General features: G+C 38.6%; 1 protein-coding gene across 1 annotated transcript; it reads right to left on the bottom strand.

The window, feature by feature from the left end:
- Positions 1–4,380: 4,380 nt before the first annotated feature.
- Positions 4,381–9,193, bottom strand: LOC149117500 (uncharacterized). The gene is made up of 3 exons (XM_089283288.1): positions 8,630–9,193; positions 7,652–8,427; positions 4,381–5,764 (listed from the first exon to the last, which is right to left on the bottom strand). Exon 2 carries the CDS (start codon positions 8,281–8,283, stop codon positions 7,678–7,680), a length of 606 nt encoding a protein of 201 aa, XP_089139414.1. The 5' UTR covers positions 8,284–8,427; positions 8,630–9,193; the 3' UTR covers positions 4,381–5,764; positions 7,652–7,677.
- Positions 9,194–9,784: the final 591 nt, after the last annotated feature.

The raw sequence follows: 9,784 nt of genomic DNA, 5'->3' as shown, positions 1-9,784 counted from the left end.
TGTTTCAGCTGGTAGTTGTGAAAAACCACAAACAAATAAAACTTGCTTCTCATATAATAAAGTTCATTAAAGAAACAACAGGACCGGCGTAACTGTACTTCATTGATTTGAACTTAAATAGAGGCGACTGTTTGCATCGAGTGATCTTTCTGCAGTTTGTGCAGATTCTTTCTCCGCTTTCCACTTTGCCGATTTCCTTTGTTTTTGCGTTTACATTTCTTGGTCAAGTAGCAAGCTTGACAAAGCGTGGCGAGTGTGAAATAATCACTAACCTCCCAGCTTTAGGGAGAAATCCACAGGGTCGCTTCATTGGGTTTGATTATGTATGTTCATTAAGGTAGTAGTAATTCGAGGACAAAATCTATCAGAGATTCTAACATGTCTGCGATGTTAAAGAGAACACAGTGTGTTTTTTAATCGATCAACTGACGAAGTGAAAATATATGCGTCCCACGTACTAGTTTCTGCCTAAAGAAATAGTTTTACTTTCTGAAAAAAAAAATCACTGCAGATTTTTCTTCAGAACTGTATGATCTTGTCTTTCAACTGCCACGAGAGACGCTAGGCACCGAATGGACTGACTCCTCCGGAAAACTGGGAGAAATTTGAGATTGGGATGACCTAACAAGTAAGCAGAAATTTAACAATAATATATACTTTTTAAGTTCTTCTTGAGGTCTTAAAGTTGTTATCGCCAGTTCTGTCATTATGTGGCAATGATAAAATACAGACATGATTCCTGACCAACATCATCAGTTGAAAAGTACAAAAGCAATATAAGTGATTGCTATCAACATGATCAATTTTCTCAGTGGTATGTGTGATCACCAAAAACAGGGCCATAGCCAGAAAAAACTTCTGACGGGTAATGACCATGAAAAATTTCTGACTAAAACAACGTCCATAGTTAAATTTTCTTGCAAAGTAATTAAGGAGATTATGATAACTATAAACAACAACAACGAAAAAAATTACTGAGGCAAGTACCTCGGCCCTGAAAAAAAGAAAAAAAACATTCAAAAGACAATTCGAGACTCTCATCAAAACGCCACCAACAGTTTCTGCAACACTAGTAATACTTGAGCAAAAATATCTTGAAGTATACTGAGAAAATGGTTCACGAGAAAACAAAGAAACAAAAAGTATTTCACTTCTGGGATGCCGGCGTTATCACAAGAGAATGCGTGAATACCCTTTTATTTCATGTGTTTGAAATTGACACAAATGGTGTCCACTGTACGTTGTGACGGGAAAATATTGCTGCATACAGACCGTGAAATACACAGTCGAAATAACGCCAAATATGAAATGGTTTTCTAGTCTTCTAAATAGTTCTGTACCCCATGCAATAAGACTGATATCCGTGTGGAATAACTGAGCGTAAAGCTTACACTTTGGTAGCCAGGAAAATATGGACGATTGGTGATCTTAGTTAAGGAACAGTTGCCTGTGTCTTAGTCATGTGATGTGATGCTTTGACATGCAACCAATTAAAGGTTCTAAACTTAAAATACAATCAATCGTTCTTCACTTGATACGGTTTGCTGGTACTCGCCAAGAACGTCTGGTTTACAAACTTTCAAAGATCTCTGAAGTTAGCAGTTTATTCACTCAGACAACTGAAGTGACCGGTACTCTTTGTGTCTGCATCCACCTCGAAAGTCTGTCTGGTCAACCTACCTGGTCAAGTAATATTTGCTATCGCGGGTAGAAACCGACCAGCGTACAGCAATTGTTTTGAAAGACAGGTAAACACCAGAAAGATGATATGATTAGTTAAGACAACGGGAAAATAACGGTTAGGCTAAAACGTATAATAATGGTTGCAGAGTAAAACCTCATTCACGTTGGATGGCAGATAAATTACCTGCTGCATTTGACGGTTAAAAGAGCGCTAAAATGTTAATGTAAGCGCTATGGCATGGCAAACTTTAACTACAGTAGCCCCAAGGTGGGATAAATCTCACATCCAAACACTTAAGTAAAATAGATTCACGAGTACTACAAATACATATAAAGAGTGATTTCAGTTTCAATTTAATTATTACTCCGATTTTTCGCATGTAAGCTTATTACGGGTTCATGATTCACCTGAAAGCTTTTTTCATCAGCCTCAGTGGAAAAGTGCGCTAAAAAAATGAAGAAATTACAACTGTTCAGGAATCACAGCAATAACAGTGTGGTTTTATTGATACCAAACCAACACAGGTACGTCAGATTTAATATAAGGGCAAACAGCAAACCACACCAGCCTCAGTTTCTATAAATAAAGGTGATGTCGACGTGACTGCGATCAAAAATGCTCTATAGGTACCTGTTCTTGCACCTGGGCATGGAACAAGAAAACATTTTATCATTTTATTTCTTTTTTGCGTGGTAAAGTCAAAATGACGTTTTTACCACAATACCGGTTTCTTTATAAACACTTCACAAAGTGCATGAGTCGATGAGAATGAATGTTTGTTTTGCAAGCAGTTGTCTGATCAAAGGACTCGACGTATGAAATTCGTTTTTACAGCTGACCAGGGTTTAGAAATGATTTGAACAGCAACCTTTCAATTGACTTAATAACGCACCGGCTTCTAACAAGGAAAAAAACAGATAAAAAGAAGAAATCTATTTCTTCATTAAGTAGAGGAAAAACTTAACAATTAAGGACTCCAGTCGCCCATGATAATTTATAAAGTGAGTCCCCATTAGAGGTTTTCGGGATACAGGGGAGTGTTTGGGTAAAAAATTAACAGGATGCAAGATATTTGGAAGGAAATTAATGGGATATATAATATTTAAATCAGATGAAACGAGATATAGAGAAGGAAAATCGTTAATTCAGTTTTTGCGATTACTGATCACGAGAATATCAGAATTAAAGGATGCGGGATACAGGATATCTGGGGGAAAATTAATGGGATATAAGATATCTAGATCCGATGAAACGAGATATAGAGTGGGAAAATCGTACATTTTTGCAGATGGAATTAAATATCCGATACAAGATATTTAGCCAAACATTAACGGGATGTAAGATACTGAGACTCCTTCCCTCTTTCCACCCCCATCCCCCCCTCCCCCCCCCCCCCCCGTAATGGAACCTCTAAAATGACAATACCTCGGAAAATGTCTACAGTAGCTGAACGTGACAAGTTTAAAAGGAAGCTGGTGTAAGCCTGCTTGAACAATAGACGCTTGCTAAGGTAGCAACATTGACTGATTAAGGACTACCCAGTTAAACAGCTCTTAGACGAGGTTTAGTTTTGGCGTTAAGTGTCAATAGGTATGTCGTGTAAGTCAACTTCTCGTTGGAAGACCCTTCTGAAATTAAAGTTGCTAATCACGGTGTTTATTTTTAAGCCCTGGTGTTATAAACCTTTTTTCGATATCAATAAGACTGCGCCATCATCCGCATTCTGGCTAGGGTATTCTTTGCATGAGCTCTTTGGGCCATGAGAAACGCAGCTTGCAACTGATCATGAAGACATGGAACAAGCAGAGATCGGGAAGACATTGTATAACAAAGATGTTGATACAATAACGCGTTAGGGATGATCACGACGCTGATGATTGACCGTAAAAAAACCATGGGACTAACATACAAGAAAGGAGAATTTATAATAATGATATAAAGACTCGCACCGAAAACAACTAAGTTATCGCTGTCTAATGGAGTTTGTGTATTCCTTTAGAAGAACAGCAAACAAAAGCCATTCCTTAACTCTTAGACCGTTTGCCCAGCAGAAGATCAGCCTTGAACGATAATTAAGTTACAAAAGCTTTAAATCCGCTTTATTCAGTTCTGGTCCTCTACCAATTTGTCACTGACTTAGTATTTTCACTTGTGTTAATGTCCTGATTCGAACTGAAGTCATCACTTTAAAGCACTCGGCTTTAAGTAGCTTTTATGATGAGCGGCAGGTAGTCGACCATTTGGATGCCTGAAATTTGACATTTTCTCTTGTTTTTGGCCGGGCCTCATAAACGTGACGAAGTGTTTACATAACAGGTACTCTATTGCCTTTGTTAACTGTTCGAGGCCTAGTTCTGGTATCTTGATGCAAATTAGCAGGAAATGTGTGCTGAAATAAGGGAGAATCGTCTGGTAATTTTTCTTGAAACAATCACCATGCATATTAGAAACGGAGCAGCTGGTGAGGCCTATAATCTCGGGTATAATGGAATGCCTCTCATCTCTCTCGACGCTATCATCGCAATGTTCTTTTTTAATCGCCTTCAAATTGTTAAAGTCACATTGAAATGTGTTTGGTATAGTCTTGAGCTTGCCACTCCTAAATAAAAACTAAAAAATAAACAAATGAGATTTTAGTAACAGGGCAAGCGCTTCGGAAGAAGGAAAAGTTAAAATCACTGCAAATCAATGCAAGCTTATTTCCGTCGGCCATTTAATTGCCAGATAGGTCTTTGCATCAAATGCTCGAGCAAAAAGTACACTTCAAACAAAAACAGGTTGATTGTTGCTTTTAAAAGTCTGATTAAATTTAATTTCTATATTTACAAGCCTATTCACAAGCTCAGGAAGACAAACGCATCATTTTTCCATTCTCAGATTTACTGTAAGCGAGGCTAACACGTGTCTCTCGGTCAAGAGGAACTATATTGCTGGTGTCGCATTCAGTAAGTCTACTGTTTGCTCAGAGGCTTTAGATTTTTCTGCAGCGTGTTATGAGTAACAATAAGTTCCTATTTTTTATTCCACGTGGTAGCGACAGCTAAATGTGTTCAACAAGTTTTCAATTTATTTTAGTGAAGGAATTTCATCGGCCAGTATCTACACATAATGGGAACACGACGTTTTTCCTTTGCGACTTTTATTGTAACACGCATTAACCAGATGTTTGTAATACTCGGTCAGGTATTTTCAATATTCTTGTTTGGTATGGTGTATTGAACCCGCACAATCCATAACAAGTTTACCACAGGTGTGATACGAAATGGTTTAACAACCGTGAAGGCTGATATGAGAACTTGTAAACCAGTTATGATACAGAGCGAACATTCAGTTTGGTGGTCACAAACCAGTCACTCTTTAATGATGATTTTTAGAATCAAAACAAAACTACACCTGGGTTGTTATTCTTCTCTCTAAATTGTGTTTATTCGATATGAAAGTGAAATGCCCTCAAAAGACGTCCTTTGTTACATACTTAATTACCCAACACGGAAATTTTTCTTTGTTTCATAATAAGTTCATCTATCGTTATTTATTTTAAAAAGTTCAGGGCTTTTTATCATTGCCTTTTATATTTTTAGTTAGAGTGTTAGCCTCAGTGACTAATATGAAGTGTTTTTGATGTTGCTTGCTTTAGTTACCTGCTATATTATATAAGCGTTGTTCGTTTCCCTAACCGGCACGTCCTCAAGATTTCGCCGCTCGGCGAATCTGCTCACAGCCCATGTTATACTTTGTATGTTTCGGTGAACATGTGTGCTTGTATAAAACTTTCCGTGGTGTTGGTTATAACAGTTCACAGTTTCATTTTCATTGTTTTGCAGCAAAACACACTGGTCCAGAAGTTTCATTAGGGCGCTCAGATAGTAGACAATTTTTGATGAAACAGGGTTATCTAAGGCGAGTGAAATGGAGTGACGTCACCGCTGTCTATTTCCCAATCTCCCTCAGTCACCCCAAAATAAACCATGCTCCTGTGGTACCATGGGAGGCTGCCATAGAGCACGCACTGTTTTCGTCTTCAATTCTTCGCTCCTTCCGTCGCTACCTTTACCTGTTTATAGATATACACTGTAGAACCTGCGAAAGAAAACAATTCAAAATTTATCTTACTGTGTAACATGAGTATTCAAAATACAAAAAATGCGCAAGATAGATCATACTCTTCTTTGACAAGGAAAATCCAGGCTGAAATTTGCGATATTTTAAAAATATTTTACGAATAAACCCGAGGCTGAGATTTTGAAAAGAGTATAAATTTTTTGTATCGTAAATTTGTACATATAATAAAATTACATGTCTTGAACTAATTCGTACAAAATTCTTCCTTTCTCTAAAGCCTGGTTTTCACTAGCGACGCAAACACAAGCGCAAGCACAAGTGCAAACACGATAATTCTTATTTAACCGTGAAAACGGTCTTGACGGAGGCATAAGCACAAGCCGCAAGCACAAGAACAAGGATCAAAAATTTTCCTTTTTCTTGTGCTTGCGCTTGCGCTTGCGTTTGCGCTGCAACAAGTGGAAACGAAATACCGCCGGCTCAGGCGTAACACAAGCACAACGATATTTACCACACGTGGTTATGTTTGCCCAGTGAATACACTGGATCCAGATTACATCGCTCCTACACAGTTTTCCAAAATGGCGGATGGTTCGGATGATTTTGCTTATGCTTGTGTTTGTGTCGAATTTCGTTTTCACTTAGGTCATCCCCATTGCTTGCGTTTGTGCTTGCGCTTGCGTCGCTAGTCAAAAACCAGGTTTAAATGAAATTCTGATTTCCTTCGCTAGTTTCACCCATCTGCATAAAAATTCTGTTTTGCCGCTCCAGGAGGAGTAAGGGTTGCCTGCATTGAATTAAATCCATTCAAGGACTAACGGCTATTTCAGGGTTAAAGTAACTACCGTAAGCGTCCGCTTATAAGCCACTCTGGTTGTAGGCCCATCCTGTAAACCAAAAAATACAACCTCTCCCAGGGTATAAACACCCCCCTCCCCCCCCTCTAGCGTTCCTTGTTTTAATTCGTTTTATTATGATTTTTAAAGTTTAACTACCAGTAAATGAAAAGCCCATTTCGATCAATTTGTGCAGCTGTAGCTCGTTTCAAAACGGTTTTTTTTATTCCATTGATAAGCCCCTTCGGATATAAGCCCGTTTGTTTATTAGCCCATCTAAAAGCCCAGGGCTTGTAAGCGGCAGTTTACGGTATGTCACAGACTTGACTAAAATTTAGACGAAAAAAAATGGCCACCAAATTGAGTAAAATATATAATAATAAATATTATTATGTGGCTATGTCTCACAAGGACTGGGAACTACCGAATTCAAGAAGTTGATTGGCTGAAATCGATATTGAAAGCGGTCTAGATTTTCCCATCTAGACCGGCATCTAGACCGGTGATGTTTTGCGGTGAAAAAGTTGCAAACTTTGATGCAAAAATGTTGACTATTTTCTTCTAACAATATTTATTTATGGCAATGCCAGAAAGTCTGATAGAAAAGAAAAGGAAAGTAAAGAGGACGAGCAGACTTCGGCAGAATCAAGTTCAGCTCATCGCCGTTCGCAAGCAAAATGTCGGCTAGTACAAACCAGTTACACTAAACAAATTAAATTTCTCTCGCTTGCCATATAATAAACATCTTATTAACCGAGCTTAGTCGGTTTGTATGGGAGAATCTTGACCTCGGTCGTGTGTACAGACCTCACTGCGTTCGGTCTGTACTCACGACCTCGGTCAAGATTCTCCCATACAGACCTCCTGCTCGGTTAATAAGAGATAAATAATTATAATAATAATAAACTAATATTTTAAGAGGAGGCCTCCAAATAACCACTTGTAACAGTGAAGGAACATCTCAACAACACAACAATTACCAAAGTAGGTAAGGATGGACAAAAATTGAAGAAGATGAATACGGATGGCGGTATGGGTTTCTGAAAAACTGTTTTACTAGGTTAAGTACCTTCGCACAAGCGTCAAACTTGGTCTTCAGTCGAATGGAGGCACAACTATCTTAATGATGTTTTTCTTTTGTGGACTGTCTATACGTTTCACACAAACTTTGCAACCACTTCGCGCTGAAACCCCTTTGATATCGCTTTCCCCTTTGCGGGGGAAATCCTCTACTTTCCCGAGTTCAGGTTGTCTTGAAAGTGGTTTTTGAGTAGATCTAGCAGTTGTTTTGTACAGTTTTAATCCTTCTATGGAAAGGGTCCTCCAAGTGTTTCCCGCTGAAACAAATGCAGCATTTGCATGTAAACCACTGGCACTGCCCTCAGATGTCCTCAGGTCCATCTTTTCTTTCTCATTTCTTCCCGTCCTGTAGTTCTTCGGGGTTTCCCGACTAGAAAAATATTTTTCAAATCCCTCCTTGTAGTAATTTTCTTGGTGGAAATGCCGGCAAAGCGAGCAATACCGCCTTTGGTATCTGTGTTTATAGCGGCTTTTTGTCGAGTTGTCTCTATCACAAAAGACGTAAACTAAATGCTGGGCTTCTTCATTTAGTAACAGGGGAGGAGGCGACATCGAAGTAACGCTACGGGAGGTATTGCCATGGAAACCAAGCTTACAATATGGAATTTTCTTCTCGGCCATCCTTCGTGGAAGTTAGCTATCGAGGACGTAGCAATTTCAGTTGTTTTACATGACGTGTAGCTAATCGGAAACGTAGCAAGGGAAAGATGTTGAATTGACTTGTTTTTAGAATAGAAATGCTTCACGTAATTACTCCAGTCATATCTATATTTATAAACGAAACAAAATGTAAATTATTCCCGCAGTTAGCCACTCTAAACCACGAGTTGGTCAAGCAAATAAACTGTTTGCTGATCAGCAATAAATTGCCGATGAAACGTTTTATGTAACACCGTTAAAACAGCTTACGAAATTAAAAGTGCGACGAGACTATCGACGGCAGTGCAAACACAGGTAAATAACTCACGTATATCCTTCTGTGATTGACGTCAAAGCAAAGTATTCAATACTGAAACACAAGCTGCAAACACCCACAAATTTAAACGTCAAAGCCGAACTTTGAATCGCCGATGCCTATCCATAATAACAGTCGATCTCGTCGCCAAACTTTTAGAGTTAGGTAATTGTGAAAGTGGTAATTCGCAGGCAGGTGTAATTCTCAAATAAAATATTTATCACTGTAAAGGGCCAGCTTTGTAAATTGATGAATTTTAGAACATCTCATGCTGCTAAGATAACCATTCAATCCCAGAATTGAATCTGATTGGTTAAGCCCCCATGAAATACTGCTTTGTGTCTCAACGGGGCGGGCTAAGCGAAACTTATGACGAAATTTATGAAAAAAAGAAAAAAACATAAATCTAAGACATTCGAGGTTGGTTCATTAAATGTTGTGACAAAAAAGCGAAATTGCCAAATAAAGCTCTTGCCATGAGGAATTTAGACTATTCGTGTTATAACTTTGAATTGTGTTAATTTTAATGAAAGTTTCATCCTCTTACATGTCAATACCTGTTGATGACTTAACAAACAAATTTGACATTTCACTTTGGCTGGTGTTCGACACGAACAAATGAGATCAATAACATGAGTAAACGAGTACGGTAATTTAAAATCCAATTCAAAAGTTGTGGAAAACTCTTCGCCTTTGATCGGCACTGATAAATTTAGTAATGCGGGCGTAATTTCTAGAATATTATACCGTTTTAACCATTAGTTGCAGCAGCGAGCATTATGCAGTGTGATACAATTTTCGGGCATTAGTTTTTCCAAGCTCACTTTGACAAAGGCGATAAGGATACATATGCAACGATTAACAACCAATCAGCACGAAGATGTCTCATCTTTCATGCAACCGATCAGATGCAAGATCCAACGATTCGTGATTTGATGAACGCAACTTCACTTCCCGCGCTTACCGCCTGGTCAAGTTAACGCGACGGATTCTGATTAGTGATCATTAGTCTATTGTGTTACTGTGCGACTGACGTGTTGCCTTGGCGTTGCTCACTCTTACGATTGCAAATGACGAGAACAACTCCAAGTATGCCAGTTTTTGAAAAAAAAAAATACTAACTACTTATTAACCGAGAGTGAGGTCTTTACGGGAAAATCTCGAGTC

Source organism: Orbicella faveolata, unplaced genomic scaffold (genome assembly GCF_042242905.1).
Source record: "Orbicella faveolata isolate gen_17 unplaced genomic scaffold, um_ofav_v1 contig_12, whole genome shotgun sequence".
NCBI classification, from domain to species: Eukaryota; Metazoa; Cnidaria; class Anthozoa; order Scleractinia; family Merulinidae; genus Orbicella; species Orbicella faveolata.
The sequence above is the reverse complement of the archived record's forward strand: the minus strand, read 5'-3'. Positions and strand labels throughout refer to the sequence as shown.

Bases quoted from the DNA above. Each gene is read 5' to 3' on its own strand.
- LOC149117500 (XM_089283288.1), bottom strand. From the start codon at position 8,283: ATGGCCGAGAAGAAAATTCCATATTGTAAGCTTGGTTTCCATGGCAAT.